Source organism: Pituophis catenifer, unplaced genomic scaffold (genome assembly GCF_029215685.1).
Source record: "Pituophis catenifer annectens isolate HBS135680 unplaced genomic scaffold, rPitCat1.0.hap2 SCAF_3, whole genome shotgun sequence".
In the NCBI taxonomy this organism is placed as follows: Eukaryota; Metazoa; Chordata; class Lepidosauria; order Squamata; family Colubridae; genus Pituophis; species Pituophis catenifer.
Genome location: NW_027256883.1, coordinates 164,119,389 through 164,145,938, shown reverse-complemented (window position 1 = coordinate 164,145,938; position 26,550 = coordinate 164,119,389). Strand labels below are relative to the sequence as shown.

The following is a 26,550-nucleotide window of genomic DNA, read 5'->3' as shown; positions in this document are numbered from 1 at the left end:
TACCAATTAAATGAGAGATGTACAATTGTACTAAGAAGAATAGACAAAAATGTGTGATTTTCATCAATTTAGATTTGCTTCTGGTTACGTCTTCACTGAACTACAGTAACTTGCCTACATGTAAAGCTTCTTGTGTAGACAGTTTGAAAACCTCAGTTGGTATAAAATGCAGCTTTTGAAAGTTCTTGGGAAATACATGTTCACAGCACCTTTCTCTAATATTTTACAATTTGTATAGATTTGTTATTGGTTTTCTAGTACTAAACCTTTAATGAAGTGGGACAAGATTTCACCTGAAGCACTAGCTATACTAATATAAGCTTCCTCAAAACTGCCTTAATGATCCTCACACTAGTGGGTATCAAAAACATCTTTCCCATTATCCATACCTAATGAATTGTTTCCTTTAAAAATATACACAGTTCCGTATGTATTATCCTTTAAATACATTGTAAATATTTTTTTTTTCAATTGTACCTACTACTAGAACACGAAATGCTGGAATTACATGGAGAGAAGTGGAGGAACCAGATTCTCAGGCCAGTAAGTACTTTTAGATTGGAAGTAGATTGTTATAAATGCCTTTATGATTGTTTAAATTTGGGTGCCCTTGGAAAGTTAAAAAATATTAAAGTGAATAAAATAATCAAATGTTTTAAATTGCAGACCAATGTGCACATCCTCCTAAGATCTCACCTCATGGCTGGGCATCCTGTTAATGAGATATGCAGGGGGTGTCCCCGTCAGACGCATGATTTGCTGAAGCTGGTTAATATCTTAAAATGCCTTGTCAAGGGCTTTGTTACTATTTCAACAACAGTGTCAATGCTCAAATTAGCTTTCACTCTTTTGCTACATAATAGAATGCCTTGAGGGTACAGCATGTAAGAATAGTTCCTATAGATACAAACTTTCAAAGCAAACATGCAATATTAGAAAGCACAAAAATACTAGTTTGTCAGTGAATAAAAGAAAATAGATTTAGTATCAACTAAAGCCAAGTGTGCACAAGTGACTAGCAAAAAACAAACAAAAGAAAAACAACCACACACACATTAGTCTATTTAATTCCATGTATGACATTTCATTCTAAATCACAACTTGCCTGTATAGGAAAGGAAGAAAAGAGATTTTAACCAAGTCATGATATTGTAAATACCAAACTAAACTAAGGGATTTCAAATTTTTCAACTTCAAAATGGTACTACAATGTACAGTCCTTTTGAAAATCTATTATTACTTTCTCTAAGAAAATATGCGATTATCATATTTTTGTTTAAAGAACATCATTACTTTAGACAGCCAATAAATATTTTGCCTTTAGGTAGAAGCTCAATTCCTTAACTTTTATGGCAGATGTATATCTTTATCTGCAAGGAGAAATCAGATTAATTACTCTCTCATTGCTGAATTTTTGTTATCAAACTAAAAGTCACATGGGAAAAGATGGGCAACTTGTTTTCTCCCAGATAAGACAAGTAGAAACAAGAGGCTGTATATGATGAGATTAATTAGAAAGGGAATTGACACATATCTTGGAAAGTGTAGGGACTCTATTTTATCCTTCTTTGGACAACTAGTATAACTGAACAATTCTGGGGAAAAATTCAATCAAAGAATAAGGCCTTGGTATTGCCAATTTCCATACTAACAAATAATGCAAGTTAAGGCAACTGGTAATTAACAATCAAGATCTCATATTGTTAGCCATATAAAAAGTGAGCATGAAAAGAGGAAAATCTATCCTTTGTCCTAACCAGACTTAGGAAAATACCATATTATTGTAAGATATTACTAATACTGACAAGAGCAGCAAGACTTATCTATTCTCAAGGATCAGCTGAGCTACAGGGAAAAAAAACTGGCTTCCCTATCTCTGAAACACAGATTCCAGGTTAGAGAGCTAGAATTTTTAATTGTTCTGTGAACACCTTGATCTTCAATACTGTCTTTTATTTATTCTCAGAAAAATCAATCCCTAATAAGTCTTCTACTTTGTGTATGTTAATGTTATGTTTATCAGATCTGTATGTCACATTACTTATTCAAACCAATGACTAAGCTAACCAAAATCTTTATCTCAATTATTTGTTTGAAAGCTTTTTCAGATAACAAGATGCTGTTTATTGACGTGCTATACTCTTTAACAACATTTTGCACTATTCAGCATGCTCTTTCCTGAGATCTTGAGTTGGCAACTAGCAGCGCAAAACCCAGCATGCATAAAGGAGTTGATGTGACAGTTGCAATCAATGAAGCTGTAAGGGGAAAAAAACCCTGTTACCTGAAAAGTAGACCCTGATTTCCAAGCTGTCAAGCACAAAGACAAGTATTTTTTAATTACACAACATACAGGGAAAATTAGTTTTCATGCTTTTACCAAACTGAAGCACATGCTTTTCAGAGGACAGCTATTTTCCCTTTTCTCAATAAGCTGGTTCTTCTAAATCTCTCCAGAATTAGAATTTTGACTACATAGTTTTCTTCAAACTGTCATGTTTTCACCTGTTTAAATAGTAAGTTTATTTACTTACTTATATTTCATATTTCTTAACCGCTCATTTCCCTGGAAGTTCTTGAGCATTATTCTTTTTACAATCTGCAGTATTTCCTTTATGTTCATTCAGATTTTTTTTTAAAAAAAGAGTTTTATACATCCACTTTATATATACATTTCTCTTTTATCAAATCTTCCTGGACCACATGAATTAAGCATTTTTCAACCATTCCTACCATAGTTATATTGAAATTATATTAAAAATCTACTCATATAGAAAGGCAAAATGTGTTAGCTACTACGCTCAAATGTATTTTTAACTCTGCTTACCAAAAGGACTAAAATCATTAGACAGCAATTTTATGACACCATGCTTTGAACTCTTAAATGGATTATGCAATCTGAAGCATCGTTACATGAGGTAAAATTCAGATTTCTCAGAATTCCCTGGTAAGGAATTCTTGCATGCATGAAGAACACTCAAGTTTGGTGTGTGAAGGTTGGTCTGAAACAAGTAATAATTGCAATTCAAATACTTCATTTCATGGATTGTTAAGTCTGTGATAATAGAAATTCAAGTTACAAAGACCAACCTCTAAGAAATGCACAATCCATTTAATAGAGAGGACACACTGTGTTATCTATTCCATGGCTTATTGATACAAATTTTGGTTGATAGAACAAAAAATAGATTCTTCCTAGGTGGAGAGCTAGATTTTCCTGAACAAATGTAGGACATGCATGGAAATAGGAGAAATAAAGGAAAAGGAAACCCATTTCAGAGTTTGCACGTGCACTATTGCATGTAGTTTCTCAATAGCATGTGTGAAAATGTCTATACTAATGGCATTAGTATACTAATGGCATAATAAAGTATATTTAATGTTTAGCTAAGCCTAATATAGCCTACAGAGAAACAAAATAAATGAATAATATGAGGAACTAGTTAACTGAAAAACAATATAGAGGAAGAACAGTGAAACATCAAAATGCCTATAGAAATAAAGAAGAAAAAAAGCCAAACATAAAAAAATATAGAGACAATCTTCATGACAGCAGAGCAAATAAAATAAAAGAAATCCACATAAGGGAGTCATTACAATCAAATTTTAAACTCACAGACTCTGAAGAGATTTTCTTCAAAAGCTCAGGGCCTGGGGTTCCAACGAGTCTCAAAATGAGCTTCAACTGATCAATATCTAACAACGGACCATAAAGGAAAATTCTGGGACAAATAAAATGAAAAAGCAGCAGCCCAATAAAATAAAAGGGGAAAAATTCAACCAAATAATTATAAGCAAAATTAGCATACCTCTTATGTATAAATAAATATCCCAAATACCTCCTGGAAATTCTTTGGTCAAATATATCTAAGTAATATGGAACACTGGAAGTAATTAACTTCTGGAGGTGGCCACTCATCAGAGCAACACAATTTCATGAAATCATTCTCAATATTGTGACTTTTCTTCCGTAAGCTGTTATTTTCCTGTTCATGAAAGTAACACATAGTTCTAAATACAATAGCAGTAATGTAGAATACAGACCTTCTTCCAAATTTTGAGAATCATGTCTTATAGACAGTATAAAATTGTACAGCTGACATAATTAGGTTTTTGTCTAAAGGATTAAAAATATGACAAGATATAGTTGAAGTTCTAAGATCAACCTATCACTAACAGAGGTCTATAAAGCATTTTTATTAGCTATCAAAGTATTTCCAAGTTAATTTAGGTTTCCTCCACCTCATTCAAAGCATTTCCTAATGCAATGCACTTCTGCAATAGAATACCTAATTTATATACTGAAGACTGAAATGGTTTTAAGTTAAATGTACTTAGCTCAAAGTCATTAGCAAGATGAAGGTTCAGCATCAAATACAAAAACTGGCATGCACAGGTGCTACTCATTGTAATAATTACTATTATTTACTTCTAAAGCCTACGTTAAGTAGCGTTGAGACTAGTTTTAATACAGAACAAATTTTTTTGCTTATAGCCCACTAATTCAATTATCTCCCTCAGTTTATCCCAAACTAGTGAATTATTTGTATTACAAATATATTATCCAAAACTAATAAGAAAAATGTCAAAACAATACATAATTATTTGAAACAGGAAGAATTTCAGCTTCTTCAATTTGAAGCAACCTATCTTATAAAAGTTGTGATGTACATTACTAAATAAAAGTATTCTTATTTATTAAATCCATATAAATTTAATAAATAAAATTATTCTGACCATAGAGATACAAAGCTTTAATTTGTATCAGTAAAATGCTGTATGTGTAATACCAAACGAACAAAACTAATTGTTCTAAATATCTTGCTTCCTCTAGGATAAATCTAAATGGTTTACATTATTTGAAAAAGAATTTGAAAAATGAACTAAGTTAGGTATTATATGTTCTTGAAACTATTTTATTTACTGCATTCAAATTATTTTTCTCCATTACCTATACAGTATTTTCTAAGAGAATTGAAGATATGTTACAACTGATGAACATTTTGTATAAGCAGTAAAAAATACCGAAATTGTATTATTTGAAACCAATCCAAAGAATCATTTGCGATCAGCTACAGAAGAAAATTCTTATACAGAATTATAACTTTGACAGGATTAGATGATTTAATTACATTTTGGAAATGATGCCGCCATTCCTGATTGCAGTCAGATTAAAAGTGAAGCTAAGAATAATCTACAATTATTATGAGGACAACTTGGATTCTGAAGTATGGAAGAAGTTGACCACTTAGAAGAAGGCAATGACAAAACATTTCTGTACTGTTGACATAAAAACTACATGGATATAGATGAAAAATTTAGACAGACCAGGGTGCCAAATAATTGGTGAGCTACTCCACTTTTCCATTTCTTAGAAGGCATCCCTCTAAATTATTGGCAAAGAATGTCAAACTTTCATAAGGACGTAGTCAGATCAATGGTGGAAGAAAGCTAAATCACAGTTGGTACCAGAACTGAAAGAGAAGGTTTTTTTTTTAATTTTACAAGGGTGTATAGTAGTATTGAAGCTTGAAATATGAGAAGCATGAACTAGGCAAAAATTAGACTGTCAAAATAAACATAAAGTGCAATCAAAATGTTACTTCATTTTTTATAGTTATACATGGATAAAAATATCAAATGAATAATCAGATTTCACAAAAAGCAGAGAGATGAATGAACAGGCAGGTGTCATAAGATGGTCAACAAAAACAGTGGACAGATATTTATCTCTCTCTATTGATAACAGTAAAACTCTTTTTTACGCAGAATGTGGAATATAATATAGATAACCAGTTTCAAAATACCTGATTCTTCTTCTTTGGAGCAGCTACAATGAACAAGAATGTATTGTTAAAAATCAAGTTAGAAGAAACAGATTTGTTTGGGTAACAAATGGAGAGAGACAAAGTGTGTTTAATTTTTACTATCAATCTGTTTAATTTACACAATCAATCTTTTATAATAATGAACGACATGATAGATAGAATAAAATCTGAATCTTAAAACATGGACAATCTGAGATACGCAAATAGTATCATTTTGTTACTCAAAGTAAAGAATGCTCAGAAGAGGTGATTGCGAATTAAAAATGGAAAGCAAAAATCTGGGTTAAATATAACAAAAATTAGCATGCTTAGCAAACTACCAAATGATGTAAAGAAATAAGGGGACAGATATTTTTATTTTCTTAGAGTTGCTGAAGAAGGAAAGAGGATTAATTCTGGAGAAGGCAATGAGCATCTTAGACAAGGTAACAATAGATAAGGGAAAACTTATGACAAAGATTTTTCATTTAATTACTATACAGTTAATGACCAGAAAGTTAAAACAACAATAGCCAAAGAAAACAGAATAAGTGAATCAGTTTTATATGACTCAAAAAGTGTGACTTAATGGAACATAAAATATAAAATAGAACTGACAAAACTTCATAATGTCCGTTTCAGAATTAAGATATATCAAAGCAATGAGGAATAGTTAAAGCAATGATTTTATGCTGGTAAATACCACAACTGTGAAAATAGGATACTGGGGAAAGAGAAAGACAGACTGCAAGAAAAACAATCAATTAGTCCTGGAGAAAATAAAACTCCTTTCTTGAGACAATAACCAAGAAGCATAAACTCACTATGAATGGATAATGTACTAGGAAAGCTACTAGCCTAAGTAGGGTTGAGAAGAGTAGAAAACAATGGATAAAGTAGATGAAGGGATCTAAGTGGTCACTGAAATGTCATTGAAAGAGTTACCAATTACGGTCAGGCAGAGGTGGGTGGCATTTGTCCATATAATCATCAAAGTCCCAATTTAAGGACACCTAAGTAATTAGCAGAAGTAAAACTAAAATAAGAAGAATTTATCCAAAACAAATTTTATTAAAAGACATGCAAGTAGCAGTAAGACTCATCTTTAAGGACCGGGAAGTCCCAAAACTGAAGCTTGCCAAAATCATCAGCAATGAATTGTGTAAAAGCCAAATCTTATTCAGATAAAGTAAACTGTTGATCTATAATCAAAGTGAGTAATCTATAAGCAAATACCAAGACAACATAATATTTTGAAATTATCTTTTCAAAAGTTTTAATAACTTAAAGAGTATTTTCATAATATAAATTGTGTGCCAGTGTAGACAATTTACTTATAATACTTTATGCTGAGAGAAGAATTTAAATTCAGGTCTAGTTCACACATCACACTTAGACATGTTTGAGTGTACATAATTTGGGCTTAATGTGTGACATTTGAAACCACCGTAATAATTTGTAAATCCCAGTTTACGGTCACCTTAACTATGCTCAATAAAATATATGTTAGAACGGTTTACTACACTGTACAAACACAGCCTAAAAGTTCACCTCAACTAAATTAATCACACACTTCCCAGAACACAACTTCACAATTGAAATATTACATTGAACGGGGTCAGGGTAGAAGAAGGAATATTTAAAATTTATCCATCAGTTTTAGTCTTAGATTTTACTCAACACAAACTTGACTGAACATATTAATATGCTTAAATTTAAGTACCCAATTTTCTTCTAAATTTTTGAAACATGTAATCCAGATTTGTATAACAAATATTAACAAACTGCATCTACACAACTTAATTTCCTTTTATTAAAAAATTATAATAGTAAAATCTAATATAAATGAAATAGTAAAATCTAATATTAAAGAAAAAAAGCCATAGAGAACAGATTCGATGATCATAAAAATTTAAAACAGCCACATCTACTAAATAGACGTCAAAAGGCTGCAGAGGTTCAACTGTACCTGGAAATCAGGCTTTAAATGCTGGCAATAAAAGTTTCTTGAAAATTATTGATTCTCAATGCATTTATTTGTGGTGATAGCCATAGCATACGGTAAGAATGCTATGGCTATCACCACAAATAAATGCATTGAGATTCAATAATTTTCAAGAAACTTTTATTGCAAGGAGGCAAATTGCTGGGAGGCAGAGGCAGATTTTTTTTTGTTTTCCTCCCCAAAAGCTAGGTGTGTCTTATACTTCTATAGTCTGAAAAATATAGTATATAAAAAATATAACTTAGTTACTGTGATGTTTTTAGTGTAAGTCTTCAAAATAAAAATAAATGCTTTGTATTGTTTTATTGTTTTAATATTTTAAGGGCATTAACACAGAAGAAATGAAAGAGAGATTGACTACCAAGTAATAGATAAACCCATTTTATCACTAAACTAACGGGATAAACTTAACATTTGAGAAGCCTAGTATTCTCTTTAGGAAGACATTATTTTTGAAACATTAAGACTAAAGAGACTTTAAGACACTTTAATTTAGTTAGAAATAAAAATGTATTATTTTACTATTTGGAGAATAGTCAAAGAACAATATAAGCATTAAACTATAATTCTCATAAATATTCCCATGAAGGTAAAGGTTTCCCCTGTCCAGTCATGTCTGATTCTAGGGGATTGGTGCTCATCTCCATTTCTTAGCTGATGGAGCCAGTGTTGTTCAAAGATATTTCCGAAGGTCATGTAGCCAGCATGACTATACACCAAGGCACACGGAATGCTGTTACCTTCCCACTGAATATTCCCCATACATATGTATTTTTCTTAATAGAACATTACTGGATGTTCTTAATGATGTAATTTCTATGGCAACAATGCATTTTCTCTTCTCAACCACCGTTAAATACCAGGCCACGACAATTCATTTCGAATACATACCAAAAAAAGAGCTTTCTTTAAGAGAGGATGAATTAATTTTCCTAAACCAAGATTGACAAAATAGCCCTGCAATAATTTGCACAAGAAGGAGTTCAATATCATAGCTTCATATTAATTAATATATCCTTTCTAGTTCAACCTGTTGTTTTATTTTACTTTTAGATGCTTCTGAAGGATACGGTCTGTACCAGGGAACAGTGTTCTTCCAGTCAAAAGTTCAGCCATAATGCATCCAACTGACCAAATATCAACTGAGGATAATAAAATAAAAGTAAATTAATACTTACAAAGCTCAACTAAAATATTCTACTGGTAAAAAATTCTATACAATGTGCATGTAGTTATTAAGAATTAATGAAAAAAACAGATTATGTTGTAAAACTAAGGGAAAGAGGTAGGATTAATTAATTAATACACACACACTGGGGGGCGGGGGGAGAGGCGTGCACACAGAAACACAAGTATAGAGAGAAGTATCTGTGTAAGTTAAATTATGAATGAAACTGATGGTATCAGAAACCATGAACTGGTACCATTTAGATTATTTATTTTATTTTATTTTATTTTATTTTATTTTATTTTATTTTATTTTATTTTATTTTATTTTATTTTATTTTATTTTATTTTATTTTATTTTATTTTATTTTTATTTTATTTTATTTTATTATTTTATTTTATTTTATTTTATTTCTATACCGCCTTTCTCCCGTAGGACTCAAGGCGGTGTACAGTCAAGAAAAATATAGATACACAAACATCATAAAATTGCTAATTAAATTATTATTATAACATAGTTTGACCCAATTAAATAGAACCTAAAATTAGATAACATTTTAAAAACATTCACATGTTCATATGTTTAGCCCCGCCTGTTGGAACATCAGGGTTTTGAGGGCACGGCGGAAAGCACAGAGATCAGGGATATTTCGTATCTCAGATTATACTATGTGTGTACAAAAATATAATCAAAACGATTAATTATGCTTAATGTAACATTATGACTAGATTCCAGCACGCTGGCCAGCTGGTCTTCACGTGCACGGAAGCACCAGAAACTGGAAGAGCAGCCGTCGCGCCAGGAAGATGAGCTTTTGGTTTCCGGTGCATTGGAAGACCAGGTGGCTTTGTGCGCATGCGTGCACCAGAAACTGGAAGATCATCCTCCCGGGGCGAGGGCTGCCTTCTGGTTTCTGGCATGCATGTGCACTCCCGTTTCGGCACTCGGTGCTGAAAAGGTTTGCCAACACTGGTTTAGGCTAATGAAACATCATACCTGTTTGATTGTAATGCATCCAGTTCAGCATGATCTCAGGAGCTCTGTACCACCTGGTTGCTACATATCCTGTCATTTCATCATCTGTATGCCGTGCCAACCCAAAATCCAAAATCTGAAAAATAAGAAAAACAGACTTATATTGACACAATTAAAAAAGAATGTGAGCAAGAGAAGACAAAAAAAAAAGGAGGGTGAGACAGAAGGAGCACACTTTTCTAGCAAGCTACACTAGGAAGAAGTCTGAGATTAAGCAGGCAGACAGAAATGAAAATTTTAAAATACAACAATATCAAGGATTTATAATACATCTGAGACAGTGTATGCACAAGAACAGTAACACTATATCACATTAATGAATCACACACAAGAATGATTAAGTTATACCCAGAAGAACATTATGGACATATATACACAGGTACTTATACTTCACTATCAAGGTCTTGACCTATAAGATTAAAAATGCTTATTTTCCATAAACAATGTGGCATACTAATTCCAAGTTACCTTCAACTCACAGTCTTCATTCACAGCTAGGTTACTAGGTTTTAAATCCTAAAATAAAAAAGAGAAAAAGAGAATCAGCCCGCCATATTAAAATAGCTGTTCAAAACCAAGCTATTAAATACAGTCACATCTTATTCGTAATAATTTTTATAACCTGTACTGTAGGTTGCCTGTATAACAGCAACAAATGTTATACAAAAATGTATAAGATTATCCATAAAAATACAATATTGCATTTACTATAAAAATTTACCAAAGACATACTGCATTTTAACAGAGAAAATGAGCGAGAAAGGTAAGTGGAATCAACACTGTAACTAAGTTGGATGTATAATGTCTTCCTTTATATGGATATGTTTAATTATTTTCATTTATAAAATTTCAATATTTTGTCTTCCAGAAAAACTATAAAATATACTATAAATATTGTATGTTTTAATAATTCAATAATACTTACTCTGTGTATGATATCAGCAGAATGGATATACTGAAAGATAAAAATTTAAATATTAGATTTAGGGCAATATTTTCAATTTACTTATGAAAAAAAATATATTTTTCCTACCCCATTTAGTACAGCATTCATGATATAGTAATTGTACTTTTTTTTTTTGCCCTGCTCTCAGCTTTTTTCTATAGGAAAGCAAATATCTGCAACTAGAAATTTTTTAAAATGCCTATATGAAAAACAACAATGTAATGTAAGATTTTCATTCTTTAGATATAATCCTTTTTTGTTACATTTTGATTCAAAATATCTAAGTGCAAAGTGTCTTGGAATCTGAGCAATTAGATAATCTCATCACAAATTACACCATAAAATTTTAAGGGAATGTCTGGCAGTTTGGACAGATTTCAATAAAATGAAAGTTGATGGTAATTAAAACTGCCTGTATAGGAGAGTCAAATTCTTGTAATCCAATTCCACCTTAATGCAGTTGTTACTGTTTGTGTTTTGGAGTTATCATAACTAGTACTAAACCAAACTAGAAACTGGTAAGACTGTGAGTTCTGGTCCTATCTTAGACACAAAAGTGATTGGGCCTGTCACTCTCTTTAAGCCTAGAAATTCTTCTGAAAAGATGCCCAGAAACAAAACAAAACAAAAACCCTGCAGGAACTTGTCCAGGCAGTCACCAGGAATCAATCAAAAATAAAAAGTTGCTGAGATGAGCAAATTAGTTATGGTTTATTTGGCTGATTTCTTTTGTTGTCACTCCATATTTTTTCATTAGTTTATAGTTTCCAAAAAAATAAATGGGCAAATCAAGATTTATCCAGATACAAAGACATGTTTAAAATATGCCTCAATTTGTAAACCAAAATCAAAACATATTTTCAATTTCCCCCCCACTATGAAAACATATTTTCTTCTAGGACTGCCCATTTTGTTAACCAAAACAAAGAGCTGAATTTTGGCTTTGCATAATGTAGTTCAACTAGGCCACTTTTTATCTGCGCCAATATAGGACATTTCCCAACTCTGTGTTTCCTTCCTGGATTGAGTGCAGTCAAACAGGAATCACATGATGGGCAGTGTCAATAAAAAAAATGTAGAATATTTCCTGAACTCATTTTATGGGATGTTAGGGGGGAGGAAAACTATGTTTCTGAATTTAATAAAATGGTTGAGAAAATATTACTACTGGCTACATTATAAAATTATGTTTTTCATGCCTGTTGGAGATCTTTCCTGTCTTTGTCTAGATGACGGGGTGGGGGGGTGGGGGGGTGCGACAGTCTCCTCTTCATCATATCTAATAAAAATACAGCATATGCAGTACAAGCAAATGAAAAAATGCCATGCGCTAAGAACATTAATGCCTCTGAATATAATGTAGAGCCAAAGCTGGGCCATTTCAAATTCAATTGTGCAAGAAGCAGAGCCAATTCAATAGTTGTGCAACCGCATTTTTGCTTCCATCCCAAATTTCAGAAAGGACAAATGTTCAAATCTATTTAAAGGAAATTACTTTACATAATTCAGAAGAGCAAAAATGCAATAACTGCCTTTGCCTGAATACATTATTTGCCTCTATAGTTCTCTTTAAAAGAGAAAGTAAGTGTACAGAGGAGTTACTATGCTTATAAAACTGGAAATACCTTCAAACCCCTAAGAATTTGATAGATGAGAAACTGTACATGGTCATCTGTGAGTTTCTGACATTTTACAATATTGTTCAAATCTGCTCCCATAAGATGGGTTACAAGGTATCTGGAAAACAGAAGTCAAACCAAAATGTTACTTCTTTGTAAGACACCTGAACGAATATGAAAACTCTCTGCAAAAATATCCAGAAGTATGCGCCATAGAAATCAATGACTTGAGTGAACTATCTTTCTTTGAAGTATTAAAACAGTCATGTCTTTCTTGAAAGACTGTCTCCAGTTCTTTGCATTTACATGCGCAAGCAATACTTTCCATGGAACTGTACGCAAAGAAAAGCAGTTGCATGTGCACACGTAAGCACAGACAACCAAAAACAACCTTCAAAGCAGACTTGAAGCCTTCCAGAAAACATGGTTGCTTTAATATTTGAGAAGGAAAGTTTTGCCTATGTAACTTTCTTTGCAAAACATCCCTTTCTAATGCTTTGCAGAACTCAATCCAGCATTTCTGAGATTAAAGAAACGTAAGCAGAGCCACTTAAAATCATTAATTATAAACAGTATGTGTGGTGTAATCCAAGATATGTATGTAACTATGTTTTACATATCTACTAATCCCCATCTTACAGTAAAGTGTACCCTTCATTAGTTGAACTACAAATCCTCTGACATCAATGGCAAAAGTTGATGTACACAAAATTAGTTTTGTCAAACTCCAACTCAGTATACTCAGAAAATGGCTATGGAGATTTTCAGTCATCAAAATCATGGTTATCCCAAATATGCTTTTTCAAGAGGCAACTGGACTTTCTGGTTTTTCTTTGAAGATGTTTCACTTCTCATCCAAGAAGCTTCTTTAGCTCTGAAAAGTTAACTTTATCTCAATTTTTTCACAGAGAGAACTTTATTTTACAGAAATATAACTTTTGATGTATTTTGTAAGTACATAATCAGCACCATTATCCACTTAATCCAAAAATATGAGATTTGTGCATCTATAAAATTGTATTTATAAAATTTTGTGTATTTTTATTATTTGGGAGATATATCTAAAATATTCTAGATTGTTCCTTTCAAATGGAAACAGGATAATAAAAACAAAGGCTGTTTCATATAGGTTCTGGCTTGTATGTTATAAATGTGAGAAGACATCTCATGACATTCTCCGTGTTCACATAACTTTTATTATTAACCAACCCATCCACTCACTGCAGCCATAATAAACCACTGCCCAGAGAAATTATAATAAGAGAATAAGATTTTTCAGAAGTTAGTTGTTCTTCCTAACAATGAATTAAGGAGATCTTTACAATGATTCAGTTTCTCGATTTCTCTGAAGAAATGTAAAAAGGTTGTATGAAACATTTAGTCATACTAGTATCTATTAACAAAATCCATCTAAATGAACTTATTAAAACAGGAAGCTTGTCTCAACATGCTTATGAAAACTGTTACATACAAGTTTTACAAGTTTAAAACACAGCTCTTTAAAATGTTTGCCACTTCAATCTACTATCTCTCATCATACAGCTACAAGTACATGAGTTCTTTAATGCAAAATAATGATGGAACAGACAAGCCTGAAAATTCAACAATAAAACCAAGGAACTTTATTCCTCCCTGTTATCAGACATTCAAAATATTTTGCTCAGCTTTTCTTTTTCTAAATCCTCCCCGCCCCCACCTTTTCCCAGAAAGAAAAGTAGTCAGTTCTGCCTCAGAAAGTAAATATTTTTGCCAACACCTGTTATTCGAATGATAAAACCTCAACTTCAAAATGGTATACAACATAAACAAGGAGATACAAAGCTCAATAAGTTGACGAGTTGGGGGTGGGGAGAGGGAGGGAGGGAGGGAGGGAGGGAGGGAGGGAGAGAGAGAGAGAGAGAGAGAGAGAGAGAGAGAGAGAGAGAGAGAGAGAAGATGGCTTAGAAACTATTGTTAACACATGTACAGCAGTTTCTAGTATTTTATCTTCCCTTTGACATGAATATATTTAGCAAATTATATATTCTATGATCCTGATAAATACTGACTGGGTGCGACACATCATATTAAGTTATGACTTTGGAAAAAGAAGCCACAAATTCTAGGGAGTTTGAACATGTAGGCTAAAGTTGCTGCCTGAACCTCTCTTCCTCTGCTTGGTCAAAGACAGGTGCTTGTCCAGTAGAGTAGGAATGTTGTCTATCAGGGCATTAGCATTGTCCTGCAGGACTCCAGCCAAGGTAAACACACTGTGGGCATGTGGGGTTGGACCATTTTTTACAACTTGGTTAAAGAACCTGGAGTGTGATCTTGCAGGCTTCAATTCTGGGCCTCATGCTCCAGGATATATCTCTGTGTAAGGTAGGCATGTAGGTAGGTTTGGAAGAGCCAGCATGAGCTTATTTATCTTTTGGGGGGGAGGGGGGAGGACACAATACCATCAGGTTTGAGAACATCTGCACGAAATTATAAACTATAATTCACAAACTACAATAGCTGAGTTTGAACAACACATAAAACAAAATCAAACAAAGTATATCAGTGACTCAGGCCACTTAATCTATGATTTTACTGTTATAGTGTGAAGCAGTCCTTGTGTTATTTTTCATTCCAAATGCAAGAATTTTCAATGCTCACAAACTTCTACAGTAACAAAACTAAAGCAGGTATAGAACTTAAACTATTCATGTCCTTAGATGCATACTCTCACTCACATTTGCCCCATTAATCCTCCTCACGTGCAAGGAAGTTTTCACCAAGACTACAAATTTAATTCAATATAAAGGCTATACATTTTGGATTAGTGTTTTTAAAAATATAAAGTATATGTTGCAAAGTTTTGAATTGTTGCTTACACATCATTGAACTCTTCGAATGACTTCGCAGGTGAGAATACATCTAGAAGTCCAATAACCTGTAAATGGGGAAAAGATATTCCTAAGTAAGCATATACATTAAACCATTTTTTTCCAATCCATTTTCCCAACTGAAGTATATTTATTATCCTTTATTATTATGCCTGCTACGTAAATACATGATTTAAAGCATCAAATCCTGTTTTATTTTCACTGTTCTATTGTTGCCATGTTTTTAATACACCAATTTGTACTTTAAAAAATGGCTACTCTGTAGTAAAACAACTAAAGAGGAATTTTATATTTGGGTAGAACTTCTACTGGCATCCAACGTGCATTTCAAAATGATGATGATGATGATGATGATGATGTACGGAGATGTATTGACAAACTCCGGTGAAGGACAGTTCACTACATCTTACACAATATGGTGACTTTGCGGTGATCTATCCAACTTGCATTAGATATGTCTGCATTAGCCCTAAGGGACCAAAATCAGTGCATTGGGATGTTCCTAAATATTCAATGTCAGCAATAGGTAGGCCTGTCCTTAATGAGCAATCAAAAATAAATATATGGGCAAATATAGCTTTTTAAGCTTAATGTTTTGCCAGTCACAACAATATATTTCAGTAATAATTTCTTCACACACAATTGCAGTTACAAACTACCAGTCTTTACTACATTCAGTGCTCTGACATTATCTGCAGAAGAATGAAACCTGATAGTCTTTGAATAATAGCAATAGCATTTAAGACTTTACAGCACTCTCTAAGTGGGTTACAGTCAGCATATTGACCCCAACAATCTGGGTTCTCATACTGACCTTGGAAGGAGGGAAGTCTGAGTCAACTTTGAGCCTAGCAATGGGCAAAGTCAGCCTGCAATACTGCATACTAACCACTGGGCCACTATGGCTCAGTATAAAAAATGTATTATTTTAGAAACAAGGCACAATGCAACAGGAACTATAGTTTGAACTGTTATGCTCAAAGAGTTGACAATGTGATCATACAGGCTCATCTGCATAATTTTGTTGTAAATGCTCTTCCTAGCATTTAAAGGGAAATTAGGAGGTGCTTTTATAGAACAACTTTTCAACACTTTCATTATTTACTAATATAACTGAAGAAGTATTTTGATTAAAAGCAGATTAGCTGTAGTGTATTTCAAAAATCTCCATTAGTTTAATCCTCAATACTGCAGGCTTTACTCGAATTAAATTTGTGTACGATAGATCTATTTATTAAATATTGTGAACTTTGCATAAAATGACAGGCATAATCATTTGATTTATGCAGCTGCTTATTTTATATCAGTGGCTCTAGAAATGAACAAGGAATTAAAACCAAAAAAAATTTGCAAAAAAACAAAAAATAAATACCTCCAAACAATACAATGAAATGTGCCTAGAGGTTTTTTAAAAAAATCAACCAAATTCTAATCAAACAAGATAAGAACTAACAACTCATCTGACAGGGTTGCTTAAGCTGGAAAACAACTGCACTAGAGGAAGAAATGTTTTTGCAATATTGCGTTCCAGAAATACAGAGAAGCTATGAGGCATTTCACAACAGGCTCCAGAGTTGCAGATTGCAGAATTAACAGTTATATTATTTCCTCAAATTTGACTATGCTCCTAGTTAAAAGGAGAATAAATACTGCACTACTATATCCCTCCATTGTCATACTTTGCTTGAAGACTGACGTCATTTTCATTTCATTATGGCTGACATGTAAACTGCCAAATGCAAACTCATGGATTGCAGTGTTCAGTTCCAATGTGTGAAAGGTGCTTTGGATTCAGCACGATCATATTCACTGTACCTGTGAGTGGCTCTGTAAAGAAATCTTTCAGACAGTAGTTCTGCATGAGCACGACCAACCCCTTTCCTGCTCAGAGACTTCACTCGTAAAGTGAACCAGAGTTAAGAAACAGTTCATACCCAACTTCGCTCTGAAACCAAATACAATTATGATTTGTGTCAAACTCACGTTTTCATGTTTCATATGTTTAAGCAGTCGCAGTTCGCGGTAGGTCCTTTTGGCATGTATGATAGACTGAAATGGTCTGGACAATTTCTTCACTGCCACACGGAGGCCAGTTTTAGCATCAAAGGCAGAGCTATAAAATCATTTTTAAAAAGCATTAATGGTGTAATCAGTGTTAGCATTTTATTATGAAAAGATTATCATTTATCTTATTCTTTTGAGAGAATGTAACTAACTTTTGTAACTTAAAATATGAGCTCCAAAAGAAGTTGAAATTTTTTCTCGGAGTAAACTTGGAAAAAGATTATATGATATTCATTTTAATATACTATATTAAATGAATAAGTTTGGGAATTATTTTGGCTTTATAAAGAAAGAATGAAAAATCTTGCAATCATATGACTAATAACACAGAGATATGACAACGACTTCCTGTAAACTCCTTGAAAGTTTCAACCTCAAAATTCACATATTGTGACATTTCCTAAACAAAAGCTCCTTATATCTTGAAGCACGGTGTATGCCTCACAGCAAGCCAGTTGTGGAAAAGAAATCCAAACTAATCCTCAGATCTTTAGATTGAATAACTTAACTCAGAAATATCTAGACACTGTTTTTTTCAGACACTTGGAAGCGGTAAAATGTTGAAATTTTATTGCCATGGTTTCTGATCTAATCAGATTGACAGACAACACTAAAGAGATACTGTATTCTCATTTCCACATATTAAAAAAATCCAAAGCAATTGTAATTGTTATTAACTAGCAAACAAGTGCAAAATGTACAAAGAACCACCCATCAGATCTGAAAATGAAATAGATATTGTATATCTGACTACACCAACAGTTCAGTAAGAAACAATTTTACTGTATTTGAATAGAAAAAGCATTTGTCAGAATAAAATTATTTCAGTACATAATTTCATTATAGCAAGCCAATGTAGGCAACAAGTAGCTCGAATTTCTGTCTGTTTTCTGTAAAAATGTATCCTAAAACTAATGTACCCATATTATTTTAGCTTGAAATTGAATGGAAAATCTTTTTTCACCCTTCCCCAGAGTCAGCCATGCCTGCGCTAAATTTTAAAATAATTGCTTATGTGTTATTAACTGCAACATAAAAAGAGACATTCCCACAATGGATATCCAATTATTTAAAGCTGGCAGGTGTTCTTGCAAAATGTCTGCAATGTCTGTATTGGCACAGGAAGAACTGATGTCATGCACCACTAATTGACCTGATTCCTCATCATGCCAAACTAGTCCCAAGGAAAGGTCCATATCTAATCATCTTCTCTTCCCTTATATAAGCAGGTGGGCAGTTCCAGTAAGCAGGCAGTCTAGTGGGCATCAAAGTGCAATATTCACACAGAAGTATGTGTGTGGGTGTCCTTTATGCAATATCCAGAAGATCTATGCAAGGTATTTTTATTTATTAAATTTGTTTACCATCCATCTCGCTGCAAAGTGACTTGCAGGTATATGGACTGCATTTATATGACCTGGTTATAGTGAAATTGGATTTACTGCAAATAAATCCAATAATTTCTTCCTCTGGCTATTGTTTCAGATTCTTACAACAATCTTACATGAAGAGAGACCTTGGATGCTTACTTGGATGCTAGCCTGGATTCTTCAACCTATCCCATAGTGTTTAATTATCCTTAACTGATCAAATCATATACTGAATGTAGTGGATAAATCCTTAATCTTGATGCTAAAATATTTGCAAAGCCACTGTTTTACATCAGGCAAAAGGAAATATAGTACACCAGATGCCTCTGAATGCTTAGCACCCTTATAGTATTTGTTCAAGTATAATACTGGCAAACTAAAACAAAGAGGAATTTAGTCTACAATCAGGAATTCTCTTAACTTGTGCAACAAATCACTGTAAAATATTTTAGATGACTTAGAAGCAGTGGTGGGTTCCTCCCGGTTCTCCCGAGCCGGTAGCAGTGACTATATGACGTCACCGAACCGGTTCTGCCCCCCCATCCCCCGTCCCCCCGCGTTATTCTTACCTTTTATTTGGCCCCACCCCCAATCTATTGCTGCCTCCTGAGTCCCAGCTGATGGCTAGAGGGAAAAAAAACTGTTTAAACTCTTGCCGTGGGGCTTCAAAGGGCCGCCCTACAGCTGATCAGTGTTAAAAGAAAACAAATGAGTAGACTGGTGCCTGTAAAAATACATGAGTAGACCATGTAGGCCTGCAAAAAATAAATGGGTACATCGGTTCAGCTCTGCATGCAGTTAAAAGCCTGGTAGACCAGTACCTCTGCTAAAGCCTAAATAATTGTCACATGCCCATCAAGCCACTCCCACAAAATAAGCCACGCCCACAGAACCGGTAGTAAAAAATTTTAGAACCAACTCCTGCTTAGAAGTGCTCATCACCATATGCTCCAAAATTACCAACTGCAAGAATCCTTGGGTGCTCTGCACTATAAAGACAATGGGGTGACCCCATGGATATATCCATGCAACTTTCATGGCACTAGAAAAATAGTGTTTTTAAAATTCCAGATATGTTCATCAGTCCACTAAGACTGAAAGTCTGAATTATGGCTACTAGAAAAGTACCCATAGGACTCGACTCCAAACTTTAGTTTGAATTATTTCAAGATATGAAGATAAAAGCCCTTTGAAGAATGAAAAGAATCAGAGAAAGAAAGTATTTCCTTTAACAGTAATGCCCCACCCTCTTGTCAAGAATCATACGTTGGATAGGTGAGGAATTGATTAAGTTAATACCATCTCACAAGGTCCCTTTTTGCTGCCTTGAAACACAAACCACCAAATTGTTAGAAGAATCCACAAAAATATTCTGTTTTATCCTGAGCCTGAATGTCTATGAAGATTCTCAGTCACCCATGTCTTGGTTGTCCCAAAAGTGCTTTTTCAAGAAGCAACTGGGCTTTGTTTTTCTTTGAAGATGTTTCGCTTCTCATCCAAGAAGTTTCTTCAGCTCTGACTGGATTCCCCACCATCCAGTCAGAGCTGAAGAAGCTTCTTGGATTAGAAGTGAAACGTTTTCAAAGAAAAACAAGAAAGTCCAGTTGCCTCTTGAAAAAGCAACTTTGAGTTAATCCTGAGCCCTTAAAATGAATGTTCTTGTCAGCTTAAAGCAGGAACTTGTAGAACAATTTATATCTGGAGGTATATAGAGAATGAGACTTTTTCTTTCTAATTCAATTGAGACCACATAACACACCGCAATGTCTAATGCTAGAAGCATTAGCTGAAATAGTTGTTATCCTGAAATATGATTCTCAAGACAGAACAAGCACAGGTAGTTCTCAACTTACAATCATTCATTTAGTGACTGAAGTTATAACAGCATTGAAAAAAGTGACTTAGAACCATTTTTCACACTTATGACCATCACAGGATCTCCAAGATCATGTGATGAAAATTAGGGCTCTTGGCAACTGCATTTATCTACCATGGTTGTAAGATCCTGAGGCCATGTGATCATCATTTGTGACCTTCCCAGCCAGTCAATCAAAGTCAATGGGGGAAGCCAGATTTGCTTAATAACCATATGATTCACTTAACAATCATGGCAAAAAGGTTGTCAAATTAGCCATGACTCACTTAAAGCAGCCCTGCTTAATTTCTGGTCTCAATTACAGTCATAAGTCTAGGACAACCTTAAATGTATAGTAAAAGAATAATGAGAATCTTTAGATTAAGTGAATATCCAGTCATAGTTAATTATTTCCCTGTCTTAAGCTGTTTGGAGGAAAGGGAAAGAATATAACTATTTAAAACTTTGGAGCTCACCACACTATAACAAAACTACATTGGTTTCTCAAGGAACTCACACTATATCCTATTCATATTTATTTACTAACTGAAACGGAATCCCATTGAATGCCTTCTTTTTGAATAAGGAGTAGGAACTAAAATCTAAGTCTAATTTAAATCTTTGAGGCTACACCATAAAATACAATGCTAAATTAGGACATTTAATAATCATTTGTATGAATTTAAAATATACTGTTTTTCTCATGTGATGAAATTTTGGTATATAACAATGTCTCAGATTCTCAAAACTAGGAGTATATTTTCTAGAGGTATAAACATTAGAAAGAAAACTTGGGTGCTAAACCTTTAAAAACTGAATTACATTTTTACAGATATAAAAGTAAGCTGACTCTCTGTACATCTTTCCATGACTATAACATACGTAGTGCTTTTAGATTGGCTGAAATAAATCATTAAAAACTTACATAAACAAACTCTTAAAAATGTACTAAACAAAAAAACATGTCCAAACTGAATTTGAAATGGCTATATAAACATTTGTATCAAGAAACTAATAACTTTATGTGCCTTTATTTGAGATATTTGAAACAATGGATATTCATAGACCCAAGTAGAGTCAGTAGGCATGTACATTTATTTTTAAAAACTTAATGAAATGCATTTTAATATTATTCCAATGTCCTTTCTGTAGAATAAAGGTAATCCTCGACTTGCAACAGTTGACCGTTAGAATTTACAACAGCATTGAAAAAAAAAATGATTTATAAACATTTCTCACACTTAAGACTATTGCAGCATCTCCATGGTCATGTAATCAAAATTCAGACCCTTGGCAACTGATTCGTATTTATGACAGTTGCAGTGTTCAGGGTCATGTGATCACCTTTTGCAACCTTCTGAGAAGCAGAGTCAATGGGGAAGCCATTTCACTTAACAAATGTGTTACTTGCTTAACAACTGTAGTGAGTCACTTAACAACTGTAGTAAAATAGGTCATAAAATGGGGCAAAATTCACTTAACTGTCTCTCACTTAGCAACAGAAATTTTGGGCTCAATTGTGGTCGCAAGTCAAGGACTACCTGTATATGATGCATTTTGAATAATGGTATACTATTTCAATGTTTGACTCCTGGCACAATGTTATCTGGGAGGTTCAGTGCTGAATTTCAGTAACCTATAGCATTTAGAGAAGCCATAAGAGACCAATAGAGTATGAACTAAAAGCACTGATATGTCTATTGACTAATCCTACTGCATTTGTTAAGCAATGTATTTGTCAAGAGTACTTTACTTCCTTCTGATTTTTTTTATCAGAAAAAAAGGAAAGATTTACCAGCATAACTGACTTTTAATGTATTTTTTAGATTCTAACATAAGAATATTCAGGCATGCTGTACAAAGCAATACCTACAATATTTACTTAAGCTCTACAAACATTCATGGAAAATAAAAATACTGTCTCATTTGGAATGTATCCTCCTACTCATTACAAAAAGTTGGAGTGGCAGAGTGAATCTATAGAATCTATAAGCTATTGCAATAAAATGTTATGACTAGAGAAAGTAATCATTATAACCATTTTTCAGATGCCTACAATGTTAGCAAAATCTACGTTATTTCCACAAAAGCAAAAATGTAGGCTGCCTCTGCTTTATTTACTGTCTAATTTAACATAACATAGGTGTTTATAGTGATTTGTCATTGAATCTGGCTTCCTTGAACCTTCTTTCTCCATGAGGCATAACTACTGTATATTTTTGTTATAATAATGCACATCAGAAAATACAGTGCAAAACGTCCTTAGGAGAAACATTGCAACTTCCTCTTCTAATTTACATTACTCCTTTTCAACTATTTTATAATGTCTTTATGCTCAGCCTATACAACCCACAGCTTCTTCTATTTGCAAAAGTATGCTGAAATATGCTAACTTTATTTTAAAAAGTGCATACTCTCAGAAAATTCAGTTTGGTAATGTTGAAATTCAAATCCAGGTCAGTCCTGATCTGCCTAACATACCCAGAAAAACAATGGGAGAACAGAAAGGATATATGCTGCCCCAAGCTTCTTTCAGGATAGAGGAGATGAAAGCAATATATTTGGCTGGCTAACATCATGCAGGGCTGAAGTCACTGCTTTATTGATGTAGGCCCAACAGAAAGCAACATCACCCTAACAAGAAACATTTTTTGCCTGGAAAGATCCTGAAGTCATCAAGGCACTCATGCTTTTTCCTCAAAGCCAGATCTCTGTCTAAGACAACCTGCCCAGCAATTCCAAACTGAAACTGGGACAAGAATAATTAAGGAATTCCTCTCTCCCAAAGCCTATCATTTAGGCACCAGAAAAGCAAGATAGCTGATGCATATTTGTTAAATTTTTATCTGGCCTTTTCTCCAGCTCAAGGCAGAGTACAAAACGCTCAATTTGTCATCCCCCCCCCTTACCCACGGGAGGTATACTGGGCCAAAAGAGCAACCTGAGGAAGGAAAAGTCCAAAACTGGCTAGTGGGTGAGTTCGGCTTGCACTTGGTTTCCCTGGGTCCTAGCCCAAGAGGGTAACCCACCTACCAGATGATTGCTCAGAACAAAATAAGTGGAAAGCGTCCACAAGGGAAAACGAGACTGACAGCACAATGTGATTGTAGAATAAAGCAATAGGAAGACAGCATAAATCTACACGCCCGGACTTTAGAGAGCATAACAGAACAGCCCAAACCAGTTCCTTCTGATACCGCAACTTGAAGAAACCTTCTTTTTGGGGTGTGGGGGGTGAAAGCATGCTAAGACCAACCATCCCGAGAGGCTCCCCCCCCCTTTTTTTTTATAAAGAACACACTGCCAAGGTATAGGATCCCCACCGGGGTGACAGGCCTCGCTGAGAATGCGGACAACTGCATGCAAAAAGATGCGCGTTCCGCCCTTTGGATGCAGCGCAGACGGCGACGTTTCCTCCTTTTCCCTTGCAACGATTGCAACTCACCAGACGGAGCCGTAAGCTCCAGAACCCACCGGCGAGAGGTTCTGGTAACGCTCGGGCACCTCCCAGATCGTCTTGTTCAGCTCTTGCCGGTAGAACTTGGGCCGCTCCTGGGTCATCTCGACCCCCAAGTCCGCCCCACCCAGTGGGGCCGGGAGGGACGAGACCCTCGAACCGGGGACCTCGGCTCCTCCCCCTGCAGCGAAAGGGAGTTTCCCGCGCGGTGGGAAGGAGGTGGGAAAGTCGCCCGCGTCTAGCTGCAACTTCGGTCGCTTGGCCGCGGCTCGCCCCGAGCGCCTTGCACCGCTGCAGCCCTTCCTCGGGAGGAAAAGAGAAGGACCGCTGCAGGAACAGTGGCCGGAGCGGTGGGGGGGGGGACACCGCAAACGCTCACTTCTCCAGGCTGCCCAATCCCTGACGGGAAAGGCCACCTAGGGAGCACGCAAGGTCTCTAAGGAGACCGGAGCTGGGTTTAAGAGTCGAGCGGAGACCCGAGCAATGACGAAGTCACGCCAGTCTGACTTCTCCGAACCTCTTCCTAGATCCTCGACCAATCGATCGCAGAGGTATCGCGAGATCTACGGCTCGGAATCGCTAGAGGCAATGCCCCAATATGGAACCCGATTCTTGCGGCCTATACGAGCGCAGCCCTCTAGGATGGTCTCGCGAGATCTAGAAGGAGAGAGAGAGGGACGGAGAGAAACGGAGGAAGGCGGAGTTTGAGGCAATCGTAGGTGTTGCCTTCCTTGGGCGGGGGTTAGTTTGACAGCGCGAGCCCGCTTTTGTATCTTCTTGCTTTTCCTCCCCGTTGCTATGGGAAAGGCTGCGGCTCGGAGCTTTAGGCGAAGAAGCGCCGTAATCTTCATGGCGGCATTTCTAAGGCAGCCTCTTTGATTTAGCAGCGATTAACGTGAATTCCTGTAATGAAAAGTGCTTTTTTTTCCCCCAGCTCGTTTTTGCTTAACCACCAGCCTAAATGTCTATCCAGGTCAGGGTTGTCCCAAAGGTGCTTTTTCAAGAGGCAACTGGTTTTCTTTGAAGACATTTCGCTTCTCATCCAAGAAGCTTCCTCAGTTTACCCAGCCTAAGTTACTGAAACTGCTGGATTTCCGTTTATTTTAAATCCAATTTGCTTTACTCCACAACAGTGTTGTCCAGCCTTACTCAAGAAATCAAAAGCGCCCACTGTGCTTCTTTTCCTAGTACTGACCCGGTCTTGATGCCATATATTCACCCGTATGCAGAATCGAGTTGGTGTTTTGCCCATTTCCTCCTATTCTTGGCAAATGGGCAACTTACTAACAGGCAATGATCGTTTCCGTCTCCCCCACCCCTAGGAACAGGATCTGTAAGGGGAAATCACGCTTTATACATTATATCACCTTCAACTTATTTGTTAAATTTACATAGCCACCCATCTCACACTGACTGAGGGCGACCTACAAGAAAAAAAAAAGTACCAAAAATCCTTTTGCAATGTAGAGCGCCACATATCAGATATGAGACGCCGCTCTGCGGAAAGATACTTCTTGAAGAATGCTAAAATAACACAGCCCTAAATCTCACGTTAAAAGTCGATCCCCAAACACATCAGGAACGCATCTTAACAACCGTCTCAAAACGGCTCGCAATTCTGCAGGACGCTGCGACCTGCCACGCCACCTGCTGATGGATGGGGACCCATCAGAAACCAGTTGGGACCCCGAAAGGCGTTCTTGCCCTTTTGAATCTCATGTCGGCTGTGCCTAGGATTTGAAACTTCGCCCGCAAGCAGAATTGACGGCGGATACGTCACAATTCTCTATCTAGCGACGGCACCTCGCTACCGCACGCCAGGCGGAGTTTTTAACCCTTGCCCCGCTCTCTGACCCCGCCAAATCCGGCGAAAACCGAAAGGGAAAACAGCGGGCTGCGGAGGGGGGAAGCGCATGCGCTCCGCACATGGGACAGGGGGAGGCGGCCGAGGAGCCTAACGCGCGGCTTCGCCCTCCCATGCAGAGGAGGAGGGGGCGGTGCCGTACGCGCTTGGAAGAGCCGGGGGGCGTGGCTTTCCTTAGTAGTCCCAGCTCGGAAGGAAGTGACAGCAGCGGCGCCGAAGAAATTTGGTGGCGCGCACAACGGCGCGCGAAGATACCGGCCGTACGCACGCGCCGGCCGGCCCGCCCACGCCAGGCGCAGGCGCAAGGAACATCTTTAGAGCGCACGCGCGGGAGCTCAGCGGGGCTGCCGTCGCTGGCCGCCATGGAACGGAAAGGTGAGCGCGTTGGGCTTTTTTTTTGCTCCGGTTTTTCCCTCCCCCCCTCCCCCCCTTGCTTAATTCGCCTCAGGAAGAGGTTGCTCTTCTTGGTCCTCCTTTAATTTGAATTCAACCT

The 26,550-nt window shown here is 35.9% G+C and overlaps 2 protein-coding genes across 6 annotated transcripts in view; one reads left to right on the top strand and one right to left on the bottom strand.

Annotated features, from left to right (window-relative positions):
• The window catches only part of MAPK14 (mitogen-activated protein kinase 14), a 32,194-nt gene extending 7,596 nt beyond the window's left edge, over window positions 1-24,598 (bottom strand). Inside the window, exons 1-10 of one of the 5 annotated variants that reach the window (XM_070941459.1) lie at window positions 24,182-24,391; window positions 17,431-17,560; window positions 15,436-15,494; window positions 12,587-12,698; window positions 10,941-10,970; window positions 10,484-10,531; window positions 9,977-10,091; window positions 8,883-8,954; window positions 3,617-3,696; window positions 697-1,105 (exon numbers count right to left, since the gene is read on the bottom strand). In XM_070941459.1, coding sequence (XP_070797560.1) covers window positions 1,085-1,105; window positions 3,617-3,696; window positions 8,883-8,954; window positions 9,977-10,091; window positions 10,484-10,531; window positions 10,941-10,970; window positions 12,587-12,698; window positions 15,436-15,494; window positions 17,431-17,560; window positions 24,182-24,297 — 783 coding nt within the window. In that variant the 5' untranslated portion in view covers window positions 24,298-24,391 and the 3' untranslated portion in view covers window positions 697-1,084. Of the gene's footprint in view, window positions 1-696; window positions 1,106-1,362; window positions 2,259-2,316; window positions 2,506-3,616; window positions 3,697-8,882; window positions 8,955-9,976; window positions 10,092-10,483; window positions 10,532-10,940; window positions 10,971-12,586; window positions 12,699-15,435; window positions 15,495-17,430; window positions 17,561-24,181 lie in introns of those variants that run through there. The other 4 variants (XM_070941461.1, XM_070941460.1, XM_070941457.1 and 1 more) reach the window with 4 other exon arrangements.
• Window positions 24,599-26,119: 1,521 nt separating this feature from the next.
• SRPK1 (SRSF protein kinase 1) overlaps window positions 26,120-26,550 on the top strand; it is a 29,530-nt gene continuing 29,099 nt past the window's right edge. The window contains exon 1 of the mRNA XM_070941455.1: window positions 26,120-26,432. Coding sequence (XP_070797556.1) covers window positions 26,120-26,432 — 313 coding nt within the window. The remainder of the gene's footprint in view (window positions 26,433-26,550) is intronic.